The following is a 26940-nucleotide window of genomic DNA, read 5'->3' on the forward strand; positions in this document are numbered from 1 at the left end:
CATTTAACCATCTAACAGGCCGGAACTCCCCGCTTAATATGACACGGAGCCACCCAAGCCCCGCAGACCCGCCATTGGTTACTGTACTTTCACCAGACCCCGCCCCCCAGCTACCGTCGATCAATCCGCTTCATCGCCTCCAGACCCCGCCCCCTTCCGTAAATTTCCTCCTCTTCCAGTGACGTCAGTAAAATGGCTTCCAGGGGCTGAACCGCAGAGCTGGAGAGGCCGGTGACTTACCGGAGACCCCTGGGGTGGGGTGAGAGCCGCGGCAAGCCAAGTCCGACTGTACGTGATGGGATATTGCTAATGTCATAGGATATTATAGCTTCCGGCCCGTGTGTACAGTGTAGTATGTATATCATATGCAGGAGTAAGTATTGCACTATGTGCAGCTCCCCTCAGGCACTACACATTGGCTTTATCTAGGGGCTAATAACAGGGACTGATTCCTAATAAGACACAGACTATATATATATATATATATATATTTATATATATATTTGCCCCTGGATATATGGCTGCCTATAGACACACCTACATGGAACTATATTATATATATAATTACCCCTGGCTATATGCCTGCCTATAGGCACACCTACATGGAACTATATATATATATATATATATATATATATATATATATAATTACCCCTGGCTATATGCCTGCCTATAGGCACACCTACATGGAACTATATATATATATATATATATTTATATATATATTTGCCCCTGGATATATGGCTGCCTATAGACACACCTACATGGAACTATATTATATATATATAATTGGCCCTGGCAATATGCCTGCCTATAGACACACCTACATGGAACTATATTATATATATATGTATAATTGCCCCTGGCTATATGCCTGCCTATAGACACACCTACATGGAACTATATTATATATATATAATTGGCCCTGGCAATATGCCTGCCTATAGACACACCTACATGGAACTATATTATATATATATAATTGCCCCTGGCTATATGCCTGCCTATAGACACACCTACATGGAACTATATTATATATATATATATATATATAATTGCCCCTGGCTATATGCCTGCCTATAGGCACACCTACATGGAACTATATTATTCCCCTGGTACATGGGCAGGGAAACCACCCTCTCCAGCTGTTCTTGCTCCATATTCTACTGAATAGCAACTTCCCCACAGAACCCCCACATACAGAGCAGCGACGTGTGTAGCGAGGTGCGACTGTCGCTTTTCAGCGTGTGTTCATTTGGGTGATTTTCTATCTGAATGATTAGGGGCAGGGGAGGGTGTTCAGAGATGTTAATATGATTTTACCTTTCAATTTAGTGTCCCACATTAAAGGGGCGGTTCACCTTTAAGTAAACTTGTAGTGTGTTAGAATGTCCCATTCCTAGCAACTTTGCAATTGGTCTTCATTATTTATTTTCTATAGTTTTTTAATTATTTGCTTTTCTCTTGTGACTCTTTCCATTTTTCAAATGGGGGTCATCGACCAAATAATGACTCTGTGAGCTTGCAATTTTATTGCTATTGTTACTTATCTTTCTATACAGGCCCACTTCTATTTATATTCCCAACTCTTGCTAGGGTAAATTGCACCATAGCAACCAGATGTATGTTAGTTATAACTTTATTTATAAAGCGCCACAAATGTAAGCAGCACTGTACAATCTTACAATATACACAATGACACACAGGGAGGGCAAGTGTTATAATAAATACAATAAATAAGTATAAATACACAGGGAATAAGTGCCATGAGGTATGAGACACAGTGGGGAGGGGGTCCCTGCCCCGTACAGCTTACAATCTAGCTAAAATACCATCTGGAGAGCTGCTAAAGAAAACAAATAAACAATGAGGACCAATTGCAAATTGTCTTGGAATATCAATGTCTGCATCATTCTAAACATTAATTTAAGGATGAACTACCCCTTTAAACATACTGATGCTATACAGCTGTATGTGTTGTCTGTCATGCTGTGGCTCTGGGAAGGAAAATATAAGACAAATCACAGTTGATCTTTATATTTCAGTTTATTTTTTTTATTTCTTATCTGCAGTTTTTCATTTTGAATTGAAACTGCTATCTGGTTGCTAGGGGTCCTCTTAGCCCAGCAACCAAGCTGAATAGAGGAGACTCTGATGAGAAAGCAATACAAAACGCAGGCGTATAATTAATCTGCTTGCTGGTTGCCAGGCATGGTTGGCCCTAGCAACTATATTTTGAAGTTCAGGTTAGACAGGGGCAAAATAAATAAAGAAATGAATATTTGTCAAAATTCGCCCCACGTGAGCCCTGACAGCAGATGCAGTTGCTGGCGTTTCTCATGCAGATTGGTGTTTAAACGCCGGTGGAGAACGCCAAATGTCTCCACCTCAGCATTTGTTTAAATGAATTATTCACCTTCCTATCACAGTCTCACCTGCCTCCTCCCATTGCTGTCTCTTTCTGCAGCTTCCACAATCAGTTGTGACTGCTGTCATGTGCAAACTTGTTATAGACAACACCCCGGCCAAGCACTCTAGGAATAAAGCCCTTACTCCTGCCAGGCACATCAGCGCCCCCTCTGAAATTCCTAATTCCTCCAGATTTGAATACTGTTTTTACCTGAAGCGTTTCTTTGGAACTGATTACTATTCTGCGTCACCACAGCTCTGTTTGCCTAATTCATAAGGTCTCCCAAGGCTCTCAGAGGGAGGGTAAGCTATACTGACTCTCTAACCTGGGGTTCATTTATAGTAGGCAGTACAGTATGAGGATATAGCTTATTGTATATTTGTATTTATACATATGGGTAGGGGGTGCCATAGTGTTTCCCTTAGACTGTACAGTATGGGGGTACAGCTTATTGTGTGCCCAGAACATTCCTTCTCTGTATATTTGTATTTATACATATGGGTAGGAGGTGCCATAGTGTTTCCCTTAGACAGTACAGTATGGGGGTACAGCTTATTGTGTGCCCAGAACATTCCTTCTCTGTATATTTGTATTTATACATATGGGTAGGGGGTGCCATAGTGTTTCCCTTAGACAGTACAGTATGGGGGTACAGCTTATTGTGTGCCCAGAACATTCCTTCTCTGTATATTTGTATTTATACATATGGGTAGGGGGTGCCATAGTGTTTCCCTTAGACAGTACAGTATGGGGGTACAGCTTATTGTGTGCCCAGAACATTCCTTCTCTGTATATTTGTATTTATACATATGGGTAGGAGGTGCCATAGTGTTTCCCTTAGACAGTACAGTATGAGGGTACAGCTTATTGTGTGCCCAGAACATTCCTTCTCTGTATATTTGTATTTATACATATGGGTAGAAGGTGCCATAGTGTTTCCCTTAGACAGTACAGTTGGCCACTTAGCCCATGTTAACGCAGAGCCACCATCATTAATCTTGGAGCCCAATACAACCAAAACAGTTGGGTTCCCCTATTTACCCGAGAGAGAGAGGAAGATCCCTGATAATTATGCATCAAAAATGGTGGGGGCAAAATCTGTTTTGGGCCCCTATGGGTGGCTCTGAAATTCTTGCAGAATTACCCCTTCCATGCTCATGGCCTATCTCCTTACTATATGTGTATACTCTCTCTCACTATCCTCTAGTGCTGTGCCCTTGCCCCTTCCACCCCTGACCTCTGCATCCCCACACAGCACTTGGCATTTCTGCCTCGCACAGAGCCCATGGTTATATTTAAGCCTTAGCTTCCTCTCCCCCAATGTCCCAGTGTGCTGTATAGTTACTTAGCAGGGGGGTCTCAGCCGTTGTCGTCCGGATCCTCACAACCCTTTCTCCTTTGCTGTGTAGGTGCTGTCAGCGTCAGTAAGTGATACCCTCTTCTGTACCTCAACTTCCCAGAGTGCCCCATGTCATGGATCCGAATGAGAAAATCCAGGTAAGGACGTAGCCAGTGCTTAGGCTTCTGCATCACTGCCAAATGCTCTGGGCTTCTTTGTTTTTTTCCTATTTACACTCGTCATTCTGATATATATAGTGAATAATGTACCCCCTATTGTCAAATATAGGGATATTATAAGTCGCCGAGGAGTTCCTTATAATATATAGTGAATAAAGTACCCCCTATTGTAACATATAGGGATATTATAAGCCCCCGAGGAGTTCCTTATAATATATAGTGAATAAAGTGCCCCCTATTGTAACATATAGGGATATTATAAGTCCCTGAGGAGTTCCTTATAATATATAGTGAATAATGTCCCCCCTATTGTAACATATAGGGATATTATAAGCCCCCGAGGAGTTCCTTATAATATATAGTGAATAAAGTGCCCCCTATTGTAAAATATAGGGATATTATAAGCCACAGAGGAGTTCCTTATAATATATAGTGAATAAAGTCCCCCCTATTGTAACATATAGGGATATTATAAGCCACAGAGGAGTTCCTTATAATATATAGTGAATAAAGTACCCCCTATTGTAACATATAGGGATATTATAAGTCCCCGAGGAGTTCCTTATAATATATAGTGAATAAAGTGCCCCCTATTGTAACATATAGGGATATTATAAGCCCCCGAGGAGTTCCTTATAATATATAGTGAATAAAGTGCCCCCTATTGTAACATATAGGGATATTATAAGTCACAGAGGAGTTCCTTATAATATATAGTGAATAAAGTGCCCCCTATTGTAACATATAGGGATATTATAAGTCCCAGAGGAGTACCTTATAATATATAGTGAATAAAGTACCCCCTATTGTAACATATAGGGATATTAAAAGTCCCAGAGGAGTTCCTTATAATATATAGTGAATAAAGTCCCCCCTATTGTAACATATAGGGATATTATAAGCCACAGAGGAGTTCCTTATAATATATAGTGAATAAAGTACCCCCTATTGTAACATATAGGGATATTAAAAGTCCCAGAAGAGTTCCTTATAATATATAGTGAATAAAGTCCCCCCTATTGTAACATATAGGGATATTATAAGCCACAGAGGAGTTCCTTATAATATATAGTGAATAAAGTACCCCCTATTGTAACATATAGGGATATTATAAGTCCCCGAGGAGTTCCTTATAATATATAGTGAATAAATTGCCCCCTATTGTAAAATATAGGGATATTATAAGTCCCGGAGGAGTTCCTTATAATATATAGTGAATAAAGTGCCCCCTGTTGTATAATATAGGGAAATTATAAGTCACAGAGGAGTTCCTTATAATATATAGTGAATAAAGTCCTCCCTATTGTAAATTATAGGGATATTATAAGTCGCCGAGGAGCTCCATGACTATATAAACACACGAGGCCGAAGGCAGAGAGTTTTTATACAAGTTATGGAACTCCAAGGTGACTTCTAATATCCTTATATTTTACAACAGGGAGCACTTTATGGATTATAATATATGAGTTTTAGAGAGTAGATGTGACAGAAATGACATCATTAAGCTCCAATTATAACTAATGACATCACTATAAGGATATAATTTACAGTTTGGTCCCATAGGGGAGTGACCAAACTGTATATTATATAGATAGATATAATACTGTAGTTAACAAAACTTAGTGCTCCAACTTTGATGTCTCCAAAGGGGCGTGGCAACAGCAAAGGAAATAAATCAGAGCACGTTCACATTACAGGAAGATTAGGGCCACGGACGTATTTCTTCCCATTACCTCGCTATATAATAGTGTTGTGTTGGCCCACGCTCTGTCCGTAGCACCCACAGGTTTTGGGCAGCACTGTTGTGCCATAGGCCTTAATGGATCTTATGTACAAAAGTCTTTCTTGTCTACAGTTTTGACCACCACGGTCCTTTCTAAAGCACTGCAGGGGTTAAAAAGCCCCTTGTACTCCATACACAGGCTCTTCTCCGTTTAAAGGGCAACTGTGCCCTGTTATTCCCACGAAGTCTCTAGCTCTTGCTGCATTATCCTTCTCTTTCATTCGTTGGTTATGTTTCTGTTTCTGACAGGACGGCCATGGTGTGGGGCTCACCACCCACCAAGCACTGTCACGTCTGCAGGAGCAGCTGTCTGCGGAGCTGTCCAACCACCAGAGACAGAAGAAGAAAGTTCCGTGGAAGGTCAGAAGGTGTCACCTTTTCTATCAGTTGTTCTGTTGTGTCATGCCTAATAATGGACTTAGCAGCCCTCCAAGGTGATTTCTGTGATCATGTGATCAGGCCTGCTGACTGTACATTTACCGGAGCCTTTTTGGGTTATAAAAATGCCACATTACTTGCTTGATTAGGAGGAGGTTACATGAATCAGAAAGACACACAGGCTCTCAGTCTTTATCTAATGGCCTTGGCCAACTTAGATTGCGTCTTGATAGTTGAGCCTTTGCCTGAAAAATATCATGTTGTAAAGGTCCCCATACACGGGCAGATCCGCTCGAGCCAAGCGAGCGGATCTTCTCCCGATATCCCCACCTACGGATGGGCGATATCGGGAGAATCCGGGATGATTCGATTTATAACGATGGGCATAGGAAAAGTCGGCCCGGGGACTGTATCAACGAGCCGATGCGGTCCCCGATGCGACTAGATTTTCTAACCTGCCCGATCGAGATCTGGCCAATTTCAGGCCACATATCGGTCGGGCAGGCCCGTCGGTAGTGACCATACAGGGTCGATTAGCTGCCGAATCGGTCTAAGGGACCCATATCGGCAGCTAGAATCGGCCCATGTATGGGGACCTTAACTGCTATAAAACATTAGAACAGTGATGTTTCGCTAAGGCTTCTGGGTATGTAACCATTCTAACATTGCCTGCCCGTTATTTCTCCTACAGGACTGGATGAGGACTTTCTTGTATCACAAAAATCGCTCTTCCTGCTTTCACTGGCCGGGCGCTGCACTCATGTTGCTGGCAACTTTGCTGCTTCTCTGTTGTTTCGGCAGTCAGCCCCAGGGGGGGTGAGTTTTATATATATATATATAATGGAATACTCTACATCAGTGGTCCCCAACCAGTGGCTCGTGAGCAACATGTTGCTCACCAACCACTTGGATGTTGCTCTCCATGGCCTTAAATCAGGTGCTCATTTTTGAATTTCTGGTAAGGAGGCAAGTTTTGGTTGTATAAAAACCCAGTGTAAAGCCAAACAGAGCCTTCTGTAGGCTGCCAGTCCCCATAGGGGCTATTAAGTAGCCAATTATAGCTCTTGGCACCTCCAGGAACCTTTTTCATACTTGTGTTGCTCCCCAACACTTTTTCCCTTTTTAAATGTGGCTCACGGGTATAAAAGGTTGGGGATCCCTGCTCTACATTTAATCATTATTCCTACTTGCACATCTCTTATGTTGCATGTAAAAATGAACATTCAGCTTACTGAACATTAAATGGTTGTTAAGTTTTAGTATGTTGTAGAATAGACTGTAGAAGCAACTTTTCAATTGGTCTTCATTTTTTCAATTACTTGCCGCCTTCTGCCTCTACCACTTTTAGATGGAGGTCACTGACCGCAGCAGCCAAAAAACTATTTCTCTATAAGGCTACAATTTTATTGTTACTGTTAGTTTTTATTACTTACCTTTATATTCAGGCCATCGGCTATTCATATTCCAGTCTCTGATTCAAATCAGTGCCTGGTTACTAGGGTAATCTGGACCCTAGCAACCAGCTTCTGAAATTCCAAACTGGAGAGCTGTTACATTTCAAGCTTAATATTTCAAAAACTACAAATAAAAAATGAAGACTAAATGCAAATTGTTTTAGAAAATCGCTCACTACATTATGCTAAAAGTTGAACCACCCCTTTAACCCTTATTGAATGAAAATATTAAAGGTTAACTGAAGATGAATGTGGGCATGTTTTTAGGGCTGCCTAAAGGGGTTGTTCAATTGGTCTTCATTTTTTTTAAATTATTTATAGTTTTCTAATTATTTCACTTTTTGTTCAGCAGCTCTCCATTTTGGAGTTTCAGCAGCTATCTGGTTACTAGGGTCCAAATTATCTTAGCAACCAGTGAGTAATTTGAATGAGAGACTGATATAAGGATAGGAGAGGACATGAATAGAAAAACAAGTAATAAAAAGTAACAGTACAATTGTAGCCTCACAAAGCAATAGTTTTTTTGGCTGCCGGGGTCAGTGACCCCCATTTGAAAGCTTATTAAAAAATAATCAAAAATAAATAGTAAAGACCAATTAATAAGTTGCTCAATATTGACCATTCTATAACATACTACACCCCTTCCCATTGCTTTTAAAGAGGAGATATACCCACCCATGCTCCTATTTTGAACATGTTTGCATTTTCTTTTAGATTTTAGTGTGGTAGCAATTGAATGTGTAACAGGAGTGCCCTCTAGTGCTCGGGCAGGGGCAGTACAGAACAGCAAAAGCGCCAGGAGACGCTTCCTGCATCAGCAAATTAAGCTTTAGCTATCTGGCTCCCAGTTTTGTTCATCTTATCATTATACATATAACCAATATCGTCACGTTTTCTGCTTTGAGACAATCTGCTGAAAAATCTTGTGATCAAATTCTACTAAAATAGATCAGTCGTACATTGTTCTTATAATCATTCTGCTCTCACAAGCTGTAGTCAGGGCAACCACAGTGAGCTTCTGACTAGGTGACTCAGTGGCTGTATCCTGCTGCAAATATAGCCATGCATAGATACATCAGAAAGCAAACAAATATTCTCCTCTCCGATTGCTCAAATCCCTTTGCTTAAAGGGGAAGTATTTCACTAATCAGATTCAGAAGCATAAAATAACACAATGATGAAGCTTTATTACCGTTTTCATTTAAAGATCTCAAGGTGAGGGTATAGCTGATAATGTGCAGAGAACAATCCTCCTCCATAGCTTTGTATATATACTGATGGGTGGGGGCTGCCATAAAATATGACCTTAACCATTGTGGGCACCCAAACTACACTCAGGGTATCAATGGAGTATTGTTCTAGTAGGTGATAACTAAACAAGAACCTAAGGAAATGTCACTCCTCCCTAAGATAAGTGTTCAAATTGGCAAAAGGTACACAAGCGTCAGTTGCTTCTTGACTAGGAACCCGAAACAACCAATCGGATGTTTGCAGAACAGCAAATGCTAACTGCTGGTTGGTTGCTGTGGGTTGTTAATACCTGAGCAAAGTTTGCACCTTTAATTACACCCCCCACATACACTCTTTGCAAGGGCTTTAGGGTGAAGACACACTGGGCTACTAGTAGCAGCTATTTTTTTTCAAGGCTACTAAACTCCAGAAAATCCCCTGCCATAGACAATACTGAGAATTGCCTCTGCTAAAATACACGTAGAGACAATTATCAGTAAATGGTCAGCATTGTCTATTTTAGTAGCCACAACAAGTAGCTGCTACTAGTAGCTCTGTGTGTCTTCACCCTTCGTTGTCGCGGGCGACTAATCTCCCCGCAATGCCATCCCACCAACTATAATGTAAATCGCCGGTGGGATGGCATTTGCGTTGCTGCTATGTCCCAAAGTTGCCCGAAGTTGTCTTGAGAGGAAACTTTGGGAAATCGTAGCTTTGTTTTTATCCCAGTGAGACTGTAGATGAAGATTGGTTAAACTGCCTGTATTTCTCCCCCAGCCAGGGCTCGGAGGTGGGTAATGCCTGTGCCCTTCTAACGCTGCTGCTCCTTGATCTGTTCCTGATGAGGCGACTGGAGATCCTCAAACAGCAGGAGGTGGAGAGGAGACTGATAAAGATCATCGATGACATTAAAGGTCACTGCTGCCTACGTTTTTTGTTTTGTCTTCAGAACACAGAAATTGCAGTCAATTGTACCCTAGAGCTGAGATATCTGATCCTTTAGATTCTGTTTTATTTCTGTTCCTAGCACATCAGCCTTTTTATCTGCAAATGTTATATGACCCTGTATTAAGCACAATTCAGCAGGAACAGCCCCTAGGTTTGCCCATAGCCTGTACAGAGATACCATAAAACTATGGCACATAGGGATTCCCCTGTACTAAGCACAATTCAGCAGGAACAGCCCCCTAAGTTTGCTCATAGCCTGTACAGAGAGATACCATAAAACTATGGCACATAGGGATTCCCCTGTACTAAGCACAATTCAGCAGGAACAGCCCCCTAACTTTGCCCATAGCATGTACAAAGAGATACCATAAAACTATGGCAGCATAGGGATTCCCCTGTACAAAGCACAGTTCAGCAGGAACAGCCCCCTAAGTTTGCTCATAGCCTGAACAGAGAGATACCATAAAACTATGGCAGCATAGGGATTCCCCTGTACTAAGCACAATTTAGCAGGAACAGCCCCCTAAGTTTGCACATAGCCTGTACAGAGAGGTACCATAAAACTATGGCAGCATAGGGATTCCCCTGTACTAAGCACAATTTAGCAGGAACAGCCCCCTAAGTTTGCTCATAGCCTGTACAGAGAGATACCATAAAACTATGGCACATAGGGATTCCCCTGTACTAAGCACAATTCAGCAGGAACAGCCCCCTAAGTTTGCTCATAGCCTGTACAGAGAGATACCATAAAACTATGGCACATAGGGATTCCCCTGTACTAAGCACAATTCAGCAGGAACAGCCCCCTAAGTTTGCTCATAGCCTGTATAGAGAAATGTTGTCTTAAATCTGATGCTTACTGTAAGACAGTTGTGCTTCCAGGATTTCATGCTAATTATTTATTTAAAAGAACAAGTAAAGTAAAAAATTATGTACTTTGGGTGTAAACAAGAAAACCCCATAATGCACTGGTGTAGAGTAGTAATGTGACTAATACAATGCTTTGCATCCCTACAGATATCCTTAGTAGAGGGACAGAGCTTGTTTGGGGAGATGCTCTGTATCCTGATCTCTACATGCCCTCAGCCCCTTCATGGTCCCTACATTGGGCTTATCGAGATGGACGACTCGTGAACTTGCCAGTCAGCCTTCTGGTGGACGGAGACGTCATTGCCCTGCGGCCTGGGCAGGAATCATTCGCCTCTGTGAGGGGCATAAAGGTAACTAGGACTTTTTAAGCTGCATTTAGTCTCCATTGTGCGTGGTTTCAGGCGGAGCCCCAATCTGCAAAGTGCGTTTAATAATTCAGAGAGCAACTAAAGATAAAAGCCATTGCTTTGGGTTATTTTGCTGCAAATTTAATCACTGGGTCCATCTGCAATTTCTGTTACCCACTTTAGGATGATGAGCACATAGTCCTCGAGCCAGGCGACCTCTTTCCCCCTTTCACTCCTCCGCCGTCACCTCGAGCTGAGGGTAAGAGGGTCCCCCAGGATCCACAGCAGCATCACCTGTTCCGTGTCACCAGAACTCCGGTCTTGGACAACGTCAGGTAAACCTTCCCGGAATCCATATGGATTTGTGCAGATTCTGGTCAGATAGCGGAGTATTGTATTGGCATGTGATGACAAAAAGAAGCCCTTTCCATCCTCCTATTTGGGCTCGGAACTCTAGAAAAAAGTATAGTTGTGGCTATATTGGCTAGTTATACCAGGGCCGCCCCCGCAATGAGGCAAGGTGAGAACGCCAGTTACCAGGGCCTCCCCTGGACCTGCTGCAGCAGCCCCAGAAACACCGCTCAGTCACACAACATACCATCATTATATAAGTTCTATGTAACCTAAACGACAGCTTCAGCTCCTATATGCAGATAAAAATGTTTTATTTACACAATAAGGCACAATACTGACACGTGGGGCAATTCTTTGTTTTGTTGGCTAAGCTGGTGGGCAACAAAATGCTTGGAAAGGCCCCCATTATTTTCTGTGCAGATTACTGCTGGGGTGCAGGCATACACAGTGATTACATTGCCTAGGGCAGGGATCCCCAACCAGTGGCTCAGGTGCAACATGTTGCTCACCAAGCCCTTGGATGTTGCTCCCAGTGGCCCCAAACCAGGGAGTTAAGGTGGCCATACACGCACCGATATTATCGTACGAAACCTCGTTTCGTACGATAATCGGTGCGTGTATGGCATGTCGGCGAGTCGACCGATATCGCAGGAAGCTGCCGATATCGGACGACTCGCCGATCGGACAAGTTTGAAAATTTTGATCGGGCGCCATAGAAGGCGCCTGACCAAAATTCTCCCTTCAGAGCTGAATCGGCAGAAGGAGGTAGAAATCCTATTGTTTCTACCTCCTTACCTGCCGATTCAGCCCTGAATGGTGTGTGGCGGATCTTACGATGTTTCGTGCGACCGATGGTCGTACGAAACATCGTCGGATCGCCACGTGTATGGCCACCTTTATTTTTGAATTCCTGGCTTGGAGGCAAGTTTTGGTTGCATAAAAACTATGTGTACTGCCAAACTGAACCTTCTGTACACTACCAGTCTACATAGGGGCTACCAAATCACCAATTACACACCCAAAAACATTTTTCATTCTCGTTTTGCTCCCCAACACTACATTTGAATGTGTGGGTAAAAAAGGTTGGGGATCCCTGACATTGGGTAATGGAAACACAAGGTGATTCCACAGGTTTTGTTATCCAATGTGAATTGCCTTGTAGCGCCTTACCCTAAGTTTCATCCTCCTCCCCCTGTGAAAATAAAACACTTGGGTTGAGTTCTGTTCTTTGAATACAATAAAGCAATTCTAGAGTGACACTTCTAATTGCTTGAAGAGCTATTGAGACTTACAGGCAGCACAGATCCCTGGATATGGGCCACAGCAAGTTCTAGCACAGCCCAAGGCTCCTTGGTGAGAGCACTTTGTGCTTTAAGCTGCTGTAAGTACATAGGGCAAGTAGCAACCGGAATTTCAAGTGCATTGACAAAAGCAGCTGTGTCTCACCGTCTGGATGTAATTCCTGGGCCAGTCCTAGTGGTCCAAGTAAGTTATGATCATCTATAAATAAAACTTAATGTGTCTTGAAGACAGAAATAATGTAATTAACAGCGTCTGTTACCAGGGCCTGGCTATAATCCTTACACCTTCTCTTCCATCCGTATCAGGAACTGGTTGGATCAGGCCTTGTCTCGGCCAGTAACAGCCCTGGATAATGAACGGTACACAGTACAGTCGGTGATGCTGATGCACGCTGTCCCCAGCATAGTGGTACGTGCTAGATCTGCTGTGCTGTTATTCCAGAGCACTGAGTTACCTTCTTGTGTTAAGTTGTGTCTGTTTTTTTTGTGACCCACAGGCTGCCTTCCTTATCACCAACGCAGTGCGTCTTATATTTAGTGCTCCTGGCATCCCGCCGTGGCCATATGCTCTGTTACAACTACAGGTACACTCCACTATAGCATTCACCTTTATGGGCTTATTCTTACTTGTTGGTAGCAGACTTGCCTATAAGCATAACCACAGAGAATATGCCAAACTGAATTCCCACAGTGTCATACAGCACGTAGGTGGGCTGGAAAGGCTCTAGGCCTGAGAAACCTCTCTTGCAGGTTCCAAAAGAAATGGGGCTTAAATGAACCACAGGAATGAACCTGACTTCGGTACAGGCTGGGCTGGGAAAACTTAGTTCCAGGGAATTCCCCCCTGCAGTTTCCATTACGCTACAACTAGAGGATAATGTAAGAAAATAATTAATACCAACAAATGTAAGGGGTAAAGGCGGCCTTACATGGACTTGTGAAAGCTGCCAAGTTGGCCTCTCTAACAAACAGCCTTTCTGATATCTGGCTGGTTAGAAAATTCTGTCAGCGGGGTCTACATTGATGCAATAATGCACAGCCCTCTACTGTTGGGTCTCCATGGCCTGCAGCATGACCTGATCACTGGCCTGGGACTCCATGGCCTGCAGCATGACCTGATTACTGGCCTGGGTCTCCATGGCCTGCAGCATGACCAGATCACGGCCTGGGACTCCATGGCCTGCAGCATGACCTGATCACTGGCCTGGGACTCCATGGCCTGCAGCATGACCTGATCACTGGTCTGGGACTCCATGGCCTGCAGCATGACCTGATCACTGGCCTGGGACTCCTTGGCCTGCAGCACGGCGTGATCACTGGCCTGGGACTCCATGGCCTGCAGCACGGCCTGGTCACTGGTCTGGGACTCCATGGCCTGCAGCATGACCTGATCACTGGCCTGGGACTCCTTGGCCTGCAGCACGGCGTGATCACTGGCCTGGGACTCCTTGGCCTGCAGCATGACCTGATCACTGGTCTGGGACTCCATGGCCTGCAGCATGACCTGATCACTGGCCTGGGACTCCTTGGCCTGCAGCACGACATGATCACTGACCTGGGACTCCATGGCCTGCAGCACGGCCTGATCATTGGTCTGGGACTCCTTGGCCTGCAGCATGACCTGATCACTGGTCTGGGACTCCTTGGCCTGCAGCATGACCTGATCACTGGCCTGGGACTCCTTGGCCTGCAGCATGACCTGATCACTGGTCTGGGACTCCATGGCCTGCAGCATGACCTGATCACTGGCCTGGGACTCCTTGGCCTGCAGCACGACATGATCACTGACCTGGGACTCCATGGCCTGCAGCACGGCCTGATCATTGGTCTGGGACTCCATGACCTGCAGCACGGCCTGATCATTGGTCTGGGACTCCATGACCTGCAGCGTGACCTGATCACTGGCCTGGGGACAAACAATCTGGTCATTCTGATTTTGGCCAAGTGCATTGTTTGCCAAATGAGGCAAAGAGCTACTCATTCGGCAAACTATCATTTATGCCCACCTTGAGACAATGGGCCTCTCTGCATTTACCTGCAAGCTTACGCACAAGCAACCAGTCTCTTTATTCTCTATTGGCAGGTAAATGCAGTGCTCCCTGTTCTGCCGCTTCTCTTTCCAGTCATGTGGATCCTGGTCACTGCACTTGGGGAAGCACGAGTACTGGCACAAATGAGCACAACCTCCCCAACCTCCTTGGTGAGCCTTTTTTTTTTTTTCCTCTGGGTCATTTACTTCTGATTTGTGGCTTCATCTCATTAAATATGGCACCTTTCACCCCCTGCAGATGGCCAAGTTTTCCGAAGATACACTCAGCAGCTACACAGAGGTCGTGTCTGCACAGGTGAGGAAGGATGGAGGAAAGAAGCAGTCAATAGGTTTATGTTATCTCGGGGTCCACTTTTTTAATGAAACATATTTTCTCTCACAGGAAATGATGCGCTGCTTGTGTTTTCACTTCCTGCAAGTCCTAAGGGGCAAAAGCGAGATTCTGGCCTACACTTCCAGCTTGTTGCACGGCTTGGGGTCTGTTACAGTGAGTGAGGGAATCCATTTTAGTCTCAGTGTGTGTGCAGTGCTTCCTAAGCAAACCAGATTCTGACATGCATTATGGGTGTTGCAGTGATTATATTACTAATTAATTGGGACCTACATTAAATGTTATGCAGATGCTTGGGTTATAGCTTACAGATCTGGCAATGTAGAAAATTGGAGAAGAATTAGAGAAACACAGCAGAAGGAATCAACTTGCTCTGCATGATAAGCAGCTAAATGGGTGTCATATTCCCAAGGTCAAGCTCCATGAGCAGTGTTTGATTTGGTGCCATATTACCAGGGCTTCCCTGCACGATCAACATTTAATTTGGTGCCATATTACCAGGGCTTCCCTGCATGATTCGCATTTGTTTTGGTGCCATATTACCAGGGCTTCCCTGCACAATCAACATTTAATTTGGTGCCATATTACCAGGGCTTCCCTGCATGAGCAGTGTTTGATTCGGTGCCATATTACCAGGACTTCCCTGCACGATCAACATTTAATTTGGTGCCATATTACCAGGGCTTCCCTGCATGATTCGCATTTGTTTTGGTGCCATATTAACAGGGCTTCCCTGCACGATCAACATTTAATTTGGTGCCATATTACCAGGGCTTCCCTACATGATTAGTAGTTGATTCATTCATTATATTGTGCAAATCAGTCCTGATGCTCTTCTAGGTTCTGTGCTGCGTGGATAAGCAAGGGGTGCTTTCATGGCCCAACCCTTGCCCAGAAACTGTCCTGTTCTTCAGCGGAAGGGTGGATCAGACCACTGACAGACATGATGATGGCGGTGATCAGATGTCCCTTAGATCCTACTGCCAGGCTGATCTTGAGGAGGAGGTGAGGTGATATCTAGGTTACCCTGACATTCCCAGTACTTATATGATTCTCATAACATATGTATATGCCTTCATTTATTGTCCCCCAAGCCACAAGAGATGGTGGCTCTTTTGACAGACACGGACGCTATGCAACTCGTGAATGAGCAGGAGAGCCCGGAGAGACAAGGGGATTCTAAGACTTCTGACCCTCCACGCAAAGGACACAGCAGGACCAAGCACACTTCAGGGTCCAATGTCAGCTTCAGCCAAGATACGGCAGGAACGGTGAGAAAAAGCAGGAAGTCTTGGCCTGTTTAGAGAACAGTAGTGTGGCCCCTATTCGGTTGGGCAGGGCTTCTGATTCCACTGTGCTTTTCCTAGGGCAACAGCGAAATAGATGATTATGTGTGCGACTGCCACCTAGAGATGCTGCGCCTTTCCCAGGATCAGCAGAACCCACAAAGTATCCAGTTTGATGAGTCCAATTGGCAAGTGCACCTTAGTTCCCTGAAGCCATTGGGACTTAACGTGCTGCTAAACCTGTGTAACCCAGCAGTGACTGCCACACTTTGTCGCTTTTCCGATCACCTGCGACACATCGCTCTCCAAGAGACGCACTGCTCGGTGTTGCCGGGGCATATTCCTTGGGGCCTCTGTGATTTTTCCAGATTAATTGGTGAGAATGTAGTCAATTCTGTCCCCAGTAGGGCATAGGGAATATCTGATTGGCTGCAACATTTTATTGGGCCGGGGGACATAATTGCTGCCTCATCTCATACCCTCTCATCTTTTTCTTTAGGATTTACCCCTGGAGCCAAGGATCTATTTAAGTTGGAGAACCATGTTGCTCTCTACCATCTCCCAAACGACGAAGCTGTGAAGGACAATCTGCTGTCGAAGCTCTCCGCTTCGGCCAAGCGAAGACCTCCTCTTAGTCACATGATCAGCCTCTTTGTCAAGGATGTTACTACTAGTGAGTTCCTGGCACTCAGTCCCCTATTGGCCCCCGCCACACCTGTCACTGCCACATCTGAGTACTGCCTATGTTTTTGTCCTGCTTCTCACTTTGTCTCTTCCAATATTTCTCCCACAGACACTGAACAGATGTTGTCCCATGGAACGGCAGACATTATCCTGGAAGCCTGCACAGATTTCTGGGATGGAACTGACATTTACCCTCTGTCTGGCTCTGACAGGTAAAACTTAAACCAGCTAACTTTCTAATAAACCCCTCCTTATCCCATATTTTTTACTCATTGTAACTAAGCATTGTGTCAGGTCTCCGTATTTGTTTCCAGATCTTATAGTACTAATGTGATGAACTATGTCCATGTTGTTTCATATAAACCAATCGCTTTCTTGCTATCTTCATGCTTAGTGCACTTGGCTACTTAAAGCTACCTGCTGATTGGTTGCTGTACCGTTCTAGACTAGGAAACCCTTTTAGTGTCTTTTTGTCCATTTCTTTTAACTCTGTCATTTCTCCTGTTTTAGGAAGAAGGTTCTGGATTTCTACCAGAGAGCCTGTCTTTCTGGTTACTGCTCTGCTTTCTCTTACAAGCCCATGCACTACTCCCTTTCTCCTCACCTGCATGGGAAGTGCATAGAGTTGCTGCATGCTCCGGGGCACAGTGCCCTCTCTGCGCCATGGGATTTTGCTGGGAGCATTGCCGTGAAGCCTGGGGGCAGACATGACAGCTGGAGCTCTGATGGTAAGTGTTTGGCAAGCAGCTGTTACCGTCACACTGCACTAGAGCATATAGCGCCCCCTGGGCTCTCGTTTTTCACTCTTACACAATGCCCTATGCCTCCTGCTCTCTCTAGCTCCCCATTTCCACCTCTGACTCTCTCTTCTGATGTCCCTTATTTCTACTCTCACTTTCCTTTACACTCTCCGTACACCCAGAAGGTATTGGGGAAGTGATAGAGGATTTCACACAGGCTCTGAGCGGCCAGATCTTCATGGGAATGGTCTCCTCGCAGTATCAAGCTCGGCTGGATATCGTTCGGCTTATCGATGGGTTAGTTAATGCCTGCATCCGATTTGTGTACTTCTCAATGGAGGACGAGCTACAGAGTAAGGTGTGTAATAACATATAGGGCCTTCCTTCATTGTGAGTTTTTGTGACATTGTCACTTATTTTCTTATTTTTCCTGTCAGGTCTTTGCAGAGAAGATGGGTCTGGAGACAGGATGGAACTGTCATATATCTCTGACGCCCAATGGGGATGGACCTGGGTCTGAAGTGCCCCCCTCTAGCCCAAGCCATGCAGGCTCTTTGCGGGATGATCTGCACCAGGGTGAGTAATAATTCCTAGGTTGTTCTCTGTACTAATTCCAAGTAGATGTGCCAGCCTTAAGGATCCCATATACAGGCAGATTGGGTTATCTCTGTGGCCAGTCAGCCCACGGATGGAACAGACACTTCTATGTGTAATAAAAGGTGCAGTAACCCATAGCAACCAATAAGATGTTTGCTTTTCAAAAGGTGACTAATAAATGCTAACTGGTGATTGTTTGCTATAGGTTACGGCATCTGGGCAAACTTAGCCCCTTTTATTACATCACTCCTAGAGTGTGCACAAGGGTTTTGTTGTTTTTTTTTTTTTTGCTGTTCTGATTGTTTGGAAAAACTTCCCAATAATTGTATAAAACGTTAGACCCAAAAATAAAAGGTTGGTGAGATTTTTTTCAATTCTATCTACCTAAATATGTATACAGTTGCAAAAATCCCTGACTGTCTTGTCAGTGGGGGTCCAAGCCCCCACCCACGCTCACCTGTAGCAGTGTAAAAAAAGTAAATTGGAGATTTGTACCAGTATAAATACAAGGGTGAGGTAGGCTTAATGTAGGGCAATGGCAGACAGGGTGCCTATTTAACAGTTTTTGAATTATTTTCTTTCTTCTGACTCTTTTCAGCTTTCGAAAGCCCATAAACTATTGCTTGTTGAAGCTACAGTTACATTGTTATTGTTACTTTTTATCTTTATTTTCCTGGTTGCTAAGGTAATTTGTTACCTAGAAGCCTTATACTGTAATTCCTCTAATTCCAAAGTGAATATAAAGCTGAATAAAAAAAGAAGAAAATGAAGACCAATTGCAAATTGTTTCAGATTAGTACTCTCTAGAACATAATCAATGTTAATTTAAAGATGAACTTAACTCCTCACCTTCTCTACTTTCTCTTCTTTTAGCCTCTCGAGATGATGCTGAAGGGCTGCTTCTCATGGAGGATGAAGGTCACTCGGATATGATAAGCTTCCAGCCTACAGACAGTGATGTCCCAAGCTTCTTGGAGGACTCGAATAGGGTTGGTGAAGGAGGGTTTCTATGTAGAGATATGGGCAAAATACAGGACAGCAACTCCATTTAAGTCCAGTTTGGATGAAATCTAGATATATGTGCATTAACCTTATTCTCTATTGGTTACACATTCAGTTGCTATTTGGTATCAACCCATGTTCAGAGCTTTGGTTTTCTGTGATTCTTATTCATGGACTCCTCTCTTTCCCATTATCAAGTACTGGTCTTGTCCTGACTGAGATGGGTAGTTTACCCATTGAATTAATTTTCGGGTACGATTCAAAGCTCTGCCGATCTCCCGTTAGGGTGAAGACACACTGGGCTACTAGTAGCAGCTACTTGTCACGTCTACTAAATGCCAGAAAATCCCCTGCCATAGACAATACTGAGAATTGCCTCTGCTAAAACACACGTATCTATGAAGATTTTCATTCATCCAGGTCATTGTATATCTAGTATAAATAAATTTAAAGCAACTGGACTTGTTAAGTAATCATTGAAGACGTTTCACTGCTCATCCGAGCAGCTTCTTGAGCTGAAGAAGCTGCTCGGATGTGTAGTGAAACGTCTTCAATGATTACTTAACAAGTTCAGTTGCTTTAAATTTATTTATACTAGATAAAACACACGTAGAGACAATTATCAGTATATGATCAGCATTGTCTGTTTTAGTAGCTACTACTAGTAGCTCTGTGTGTCTTCACCCTTAAATAGCCTTGTAGCGTTTGGTGTTATGGTAAAAAGCCCAGCTAGGACGGTCAGTGGGGTCAGACTCTTGCAGTTTGTCCGTTTGACCAAGGGAAGGAGAGCAGCCTATGAGCAGGAAGTAAAGTGAATCAAAGAGCTGCACTTTAGAGACATCACTTTCACTTACACTAGTGGGGCTATTACAGTGAGACTACCTTTAAAACTGGTCTTTATTACAGTATGTATGGCCCATGGTAAGTGGGGTGGCTGTGGGGAATCATAGACTACCCTAACCATAGAATTGTAAAGCTAAGTTAGTATAAGGGAAAGCATGGTAGTGGTTCTCTTGCTCAAGTATTTCTTTTGCCCTTAGGCAAAGCTTCCTCGGGGAATCCACCAAGTCCGACCGCACCTGCAGAACATTGATAATGTGCCTCTGTTGGTCCCGCTGTTCACAGACTGCACGCAAGAGAGTAAGTAGACTTAAGAGATGGATGTGACTGGGCAGGGGTCATGGTCAAGCTGTTTATAATGTTCTTTTTTTGTCTGTTTGTACCCAGCCATGTGTGAGATGATCCAGATTATGCAGGAGTACGGAGAGGTAACGTGCAGCATAGGGAGCTCGGCAAGTATCCGGAACAGCGGCCTCTTCTTACAGAGCGATATCAGGTCAGCTCTTTGGCTCATTGTTTTCCCCCATCCACCTGCTTTCCTTATGTTTTGGCTTCAGCCCTGTCCTACATATGTTATTCATTATTTCTTTTTTTATTTCCTTCTTGCATGAGAAGCATCCCCTGTCTCATCCCCAACCCTTACTGGGTCTCCGTACAGTTGTGGGGAATTTTCTGTATTAGCACTAGTCTTATCATTCATTTAGGGATGCATAAATTAGGGATACTATCACTTTATTCAGTGATCATTGTTTCTTTATATAATTTAGAGTAAAGGTGCCCATACACCAGCAGATTTAGGCTGCCGATTTGAGTCCTTCAGACTGATTTGGCAGCTTATCTACCTATATGCTACCTGACCAATATCTGGCTTAAAATTGGGCAGGTTTTCAGTCAGGCAGGCTTGATTTCTCCGTTGGTTCGGGGACCGTATTGGCTCATTGATGCAGTCCTCGATTAGACAGGTCCAATTCCCTTCAGAGCATCCTTGCCAAATGAGCGGATATTATAGTTATTTCCACCTTAACTGTATCCATCCACAAACTGATATATGCTGCCAACTCCGCATCTCCAGGCTGAGACAGCAAGCAGGTAAATTTTACTGTCAGTTCCCATGTTGGAGAGTGGCAGGCTAGAAAGATAGACAGCCTCCCTTCCTGTACGCTGCAATGTGTTTTATCAGTCTTGTCCTTCTCTGCGCTCCAGCTCCAATCTCACCCCTTCAGCTGCCCCTTTATCAGTCTGTCCCCACCATCTTTTCTCAGACTGATAAATCTCTTCCCTGCAGTATCTGTTTGGACCCTTTGTATCCATCTCGTTGTTCTTGGGAGATGTTTGGGTATGTAAGTGGCCCCCTGCGGAAAACAGCCTCAGAGGAACTTTCCCCCCTACAGCTTTCTGCCGCCCTGAACTGCCTGCCCTGTTCCATATCCTTCCGACAGGAGGAGTGTGTGGGCATCATCCGCCTCATTGAACAGGTCAGATGCTTGTCTGTAAAGCACCATAACTTTTTTCCTTTTGCAGTCTGTGGCTTGGTTCTCTCTACTGTGTCCAACCATGTTCTGCATGCTGGTGCTTCTTTTGCCTTTAGAAATGCAGTTAAATATTAATATAAGAATTTTCCGTGGCCACTCAGTGGAGCACAATCACAGTATATCCCCTGTACAGTCTAACCCCCGTGGCTTGCAAGCAATACCTAGCTAACTAGCCCATTTGTGGTTGCTCCCAAGGGCCTCAAAGCAGAAGCTTATTTTTGAATTCCTTGCTTGAAAGCAAGTTTTTGAGGAACAAATACTATGTGCACTACCAAACATAGCCTCCTGCAGGCCTCCAGTACACATGGTGCTACCAAATAGCCAATCACAGACCTTATTTTGCACTCACTATGAGCTTTTGCTATGCTCCTGTTGCTCCCCATCTCTTTTTAAATTTGAATGTGGCTCACCACCAAAATTGTGGACCCCCCGCCCAGTCTAACACATAACCAGCATTATCAGCATTGCACTCCGCATAGCCTTATTGTGGATTGGCAAAGCAGATTACCTTACCTTCCTTAGGTTACTTATAATTTATACTTGTTTATGTTTTTTTGCATCCCCAGGCGCGCCATTCCACATACGGTATCAGGAAGTGCTTTCTGTTCCTTCTGCAGTGCCAACTCACCCTTGTCATTGTGCAGGTAAGAAGTCCTAAGCCAGGGAAAGCCCACCCCCATCAAAAGAGATAATTAATACTATACTCCACCTATCCCAGAATTAGGGTCTGCCTCACTGCACTGCAACATGTATGAATTTTCATATAGCAGAGCTGTCACACAAAGTGGCATTGTCTGTAAGGGTGAAGACACACGGAGCTACTAGTAGCAGCTACTTGCCAGGGCTACTAAAACAGACAATGCTGATCATTTACTGATAACTGTCTCTACGTGTGTTTAGCAGAGGCAATTCTCTGTATTGTCTATGGCAGGGAATTTGCTGGTCTTTAGTACCTGTGACAAGTAGCTGCTACTAAGTAGCTCCGTGTGTCTTCACCCTAAGAGACTGGTAGTTGACATTTAGTTCCCACCTTTTCCACTTCTACTCTGCAGAAAGAAAAAAACATATTCAATAGATGCTTCCACTGTTTCTGAGCATTTTCCTTATGAGAGATTAATGTGTAAATCTGTTTTGTCTTAGTTTTTGGCTTGCCTGCTGCAGCTGCCTCCTATTCTTAGTACCACGGATATTCTCTGGCTGTCCTGCTTCTGCTATCCTCTTCTCAGGTGAGACCAGAGCAATGAGACTAGATTGTATTTATTTGCTGTGCATTATGGGACTTCTGCATCATGAGTGTTTTTTCCTATTGCAGTGTGTCTTTGCTGGGGAAGCCTCCAGATAATTCTATAATGGGTGTGGCCACTGGAAAAAACCTTCGTGCAATTCCAAAAAAGGTAAAAATCCTTGTGGAGACGATCAATGCAAACATTTTGCCAAATGGATTCTTGTATTGGTTGCCTGGGCCCCTTTTTCCCCCCCTACTATTGGCTCACAAGTAACATGTTGCACATTGTGATGTTGCTCCCAGTGGCCTCAAAGCAGATTAGGTGTGTTTAAATTCCTGCCTTGGAGGCATAAAAAAACAAGTTTACTCCAGACAACCTCCTGCAGGCTAGCCGTCCACATGGGGTTACCAAATAGCCAATCACTGTGCTTATTTGGAAACCCCCAACACATTTTACATCTGAATGTGGCTCACAGGTAACAAAAGAAAGTTGTTGGCCCTGCCTTAGTGCCATGGTGAAGCTGCAACTGCTTCCATCCTTCTCATGATGAAATCCATTCCTGTTTCATACCTGCATTTTTTTTTTTAGGGATGCACCAAATCCATTATTTTTGGATTTCACCGAATCCAAATACTAATTTTCATAGGGAAATTAGACTGTGGTGGAAGGGCTAAATAGAAGAATTTTTTTTATTTCCGGGTTCATGTAACTAAAAGTCATGTGATTATAAGAATTCAGATTTGGTTAGGCCAGACACTTGGATTCAGGGCGAATCCTGCTGAAAAAGGCAAAATCTTTGCTGAATACTGAACCGGATCCTGGATTTGGTGCATCCCTAATTTTTTCCCCCCATTATTCCTTGGAATTGGAGAGTCCAAGGTTACATAGTTATAGTTATTTGTTATTTAGTTATAGTCATTGCAATTGTGCCCAATTGGTGTTACATAGTTACATAGGGTTGAAAAAAGACCATCAAGTTCAACCCTTCCAAGTAAACCCAGCACACACAACCCACACCTACCAATCTATACACTCACATACATAAACTATATATACAAGCACTAATACTAACTGTAGATATTAGTATCACAATAGCCTTGGATACTGTGCTTGTTCAAGAACTCACCCAGGCCCCCCTTATAGGCATTAACAGAATCTGCCATTACCCCATCACTAGGAAGGGCATTCCCCAACCTCACTGCCCTCCCCGCGAGGAACCCCCTGACGCTGCTTCAAATGGAAGCTCCGCTCCTCCAATCTAAAGGGGGGGCCTTTGGTGCGTTGATCGTCTTTATGGGAAAAAAGAACCCCCCTTTCTGCCTATAACACCTCCTATCTGCCTATATAAGGTAATTTATATGACATGGGCATCTTCTCTTTCCATAGACACAACACTATTTTCTGCTCTGCTTCTTGCTCAAGTTCCTTCCGTCCTGCTGCTGCTGTTTGGCTTGCTTCTGGTTCTCGCTGCAGAGATTTTGCGAGATCTCCGCTCACAGCAACTCCACCAATTGCTCAGGAATTGCCACATACAGGTATGAGAGGGCAGGCATCATTTAGAAATCTTATGTTTAATGGAGATGGGTGTCTCTTACTGAACTTAATGAAAATCTTTGGCTTATCTCTCTCTCCCCAATGGCAGTTACTCTGTCGTTGCCCCGGACTGGTTTGGTTCCCTTTCCGGTGCTCTGCTGCTGGCTCAGAAGCTCTCCGCTTGTCTCATTGTTTTGCACATTGGTGAGCAAGGATGCCTCCTATTTACTGCTTGATATGTTAGAGTTTTGCTTCCGGCAGATATTCACAATAGTACCTCCTCTCTTTCAGTGTTTATCTCCGTCAGTCACGTGCATCGTTCCAAGCCGCTGTGGAAAGGAAGCCCTTTCAGGAATTGGTGGTGGAGTGCAACTCTTCCTGTGCTGTGAGTATGGTGCTGCTGCTAATTAGACCGGGTAAATATTGGCTTTGCCAATTCTGATTTACTCTCACCCTTCTGTCAGGGTTCTGGCTCAGGGACTACAGGCTGCTCTGGACCTGCAGCTTTGGACAAACAAGGACACCCCCCTGACCTTTCACCTTTGGGACATCCCTCTTTTGACCTGGCTACTGGGGACGCTTTCGCTAATTGTTATACTTGTCATTAATGAGTTGGTCAAATTGCATGAAATCAGGTATGAGTCTCTCTTTACTATGTTTATATCTTTAGCTTTTATACTACACCCCCAGCACACACTGATAGCTGTAAGATGCTGGGAGTTCCACCTTACCCACAGGTGCCTTTGTCCTTTTTTTTACAAGCCCCATATGTATAAATACAAATATACAGAGAAGGAATGTTCTGGGCACACAGTAAACTGTACCCCCATACTGTACTGTCTAAGGGAAACACTATGGCACCCCCTACCCATATGTATAAATACAAATATACAGAGAAGGAATGTTCTGGGCACACAATAAGCTGTACCCCCATACTGTACTGTCTAAGGGAAACACTATGGCACCCCCTACCCATATGTATAAATACAAATATACAGAGAAGGAATGTTCTGGGCACACAATAAGCTGTACCCTCATACTGTACTGTCTAAGGGAAACACTATGGCACCCCCTACCCATATGTATAAATACAAATATACAGAGAAGGAATGTTCTGGGCACACAATAAGCTGTACCCCCATACTGTACTGTCTAAGGGAAACACTATGGCACCCCCTACCCATATGTATAAATACAAATATACAGAGAAGGAATGTTCTGGGCACACAATAAGCTGTACCCCCAATTTTTATCATCTTTTTTTTCCCCTCAGGGTTCGAGTGCGATACCAAAAGCGGCAGAAACTGCAGTTTGAAACCAAACTTGGCATGAACTCTCCGTTCTGATCCCTTTCCCAATGTGCAGTTCATGGGGAATACTTTCTGACCTGACGTTAATGAACGACCCCCTTGATGGATGAGGGAGGAGGCCAAGAGCGCCGGTATTGTTTAACCCTAACAATCACAGAAAGGTGCCGCTTTTCTTCCACCAAAAAGCCAGCCCTCACCGTCTGTGCCTCCTCCCCACCTCCTGTGCCTCTGCACTCTCCCTGCCTGTTTACAGACAGTTGGCAGCCGGAGAGTCACCTGCACCTTTCCTTTGTCTGAGCGCAGTCCTTGCCCCTCTGCACTGATAAATTGAGGGGAAGATAGCATGTTCCTCCACAACCTGAAGCATGGATTGTAATGCTAATGCACAGCAACCCCTAACTGTGCCACAGGCCTCTGTGCATGGCTTAGCTAGTGTATAATGAACTTCAGTGCCCTTTAGAAACCACTAGACCTCACCATGGTCAGCATGAATGGAACAGGCTACTTTTTTTAATGATACTTATTTTTTATGAATTGTCTATAATGTGATTTGTATAAAAAAATACTTGTAAATAAAATATATATATATGTGATCACACATTAGTGTGAGCTACTTAATACGCCAGACACGCAGCTACCGTAAAATGGAGAACTGTTAAATAAGCAGCTTCGCTGTTGTTGGTGCAACAGAACTACAATAAGGTGGTCGTGCACAAACCTTTACTGCAGGGCAATAAGGCGCCATTTGTATACTGCCATATTAAAAACGTCACCATTTGTTTGGGATAAAATCTGCTCCTCTTCTCTCAGCCTCTACGTTGGCAGAAATGGAAGTGAATGGGGGATACTATACAGTCTGCAACCCAGTTCTTTTAGTGTTCTCATGCGCCACACTGGCAGCTTTCATTTCATGGAAGGAGCTGCGGTTCGGTCCTCAGGGAACTGGAGAAACATTGGCAGGAGATGCAGCCCAGTATCTACCAGTATGCACTCCCATACAGCTACAGAGCTTTTTCCTTGTAGTCTTACAGCTCCCAGTGGCACTTTTCTTTCCTGCTGAATGCAACTGCCTTCCATCTGGATTTCTTTGTAGGCAAGATTCACTGTATTCTTTCTCATCGACACCCTTAAGATTGACCCATCCAAGAAATGGTACAGGTTCTGTTTTGCATAAATGCTTGTTGTGCTAGATCAGTGGTTCTCAACCTTCCTAATG

The 26940-nt window shown here is 44.0% G+C and overlaps 1 protein-coding gene across 5 annotated transcripts; it reads left to right on the forward strand.

Moving 5' to 3' along the window:
• The first annotated feature begins 156 nt into the window (after positions 1-156).
• Positions 157-26322, forward strand: tmem94 (transmembrane protein 94). 5 transcript variants are annotated; one of them, XM_031894314.1, is made up of 33 exons: positions 157-373; positions 2468-2712; positions 3820-3907; positions 5961-6071; positions 6781-6905; positions 9551-9687; positions 10739-10941; positions 11122-11273; positions 12900-13002; positions 13091-13177; positions 14677-14793; positions 14882-14938; positions 15026-15130; positions 15815-15979; positions 16069-16245; positions 16342-16636; positions 16760-16933; positions 17054-17156; positions 17455-17672; positions 17867-18042; positions 18122-18260; positions 19155-19270; positions 20324-20423; positions 20511-20619; positions 21409-21598; positions 22222-22299; positions 22796-22881; positions 22968-23049; positions 24268-24416; positions 24524-24618; positions 24706-24799; positions 24879-25049; positions 25688-26322. In XM_031894314.1, exons 3-33 carry the CDS (start codon positions 3884-3886, stop codon positions 25758-25760), a joined length of 4011 nt encoding a protein of 1336 aa, XP_031750174.1. In that variant the 5' UTR covers positions 157-373; positions 2468-2712; positions 3820-3883; the 3' UTR covers positions 25761-26322. The 5 variants fall into 5 exon arrangements, with proteins under 5 accessions (XP_031750174.1, XP_031750175.1, XP_031750176.1 ...); XM_031894315.1 differs by having other exon boundaries at positions 157-288; XM_031894316.1 differs by lacking the exon at positions 2468-2712.
• The last annotated feature ends 618 nt before the right edge of the window (positions 26323-26940 follow it).

Source organism: Xenopus tropicalis, chromosome 10, assembly GCF_000004195.4.
Source record: "Xenopus tropicalis strain Nigerian chromosome 10, UCB_Xtro_10.0, whole genome shotgun sequence".
NCBI classification, from domain to species: Eukaryota; Metazoa; Chordata; class Amphibia; order Anura; family Pipidae; genus Xenopus; species Xenopus tropicalis.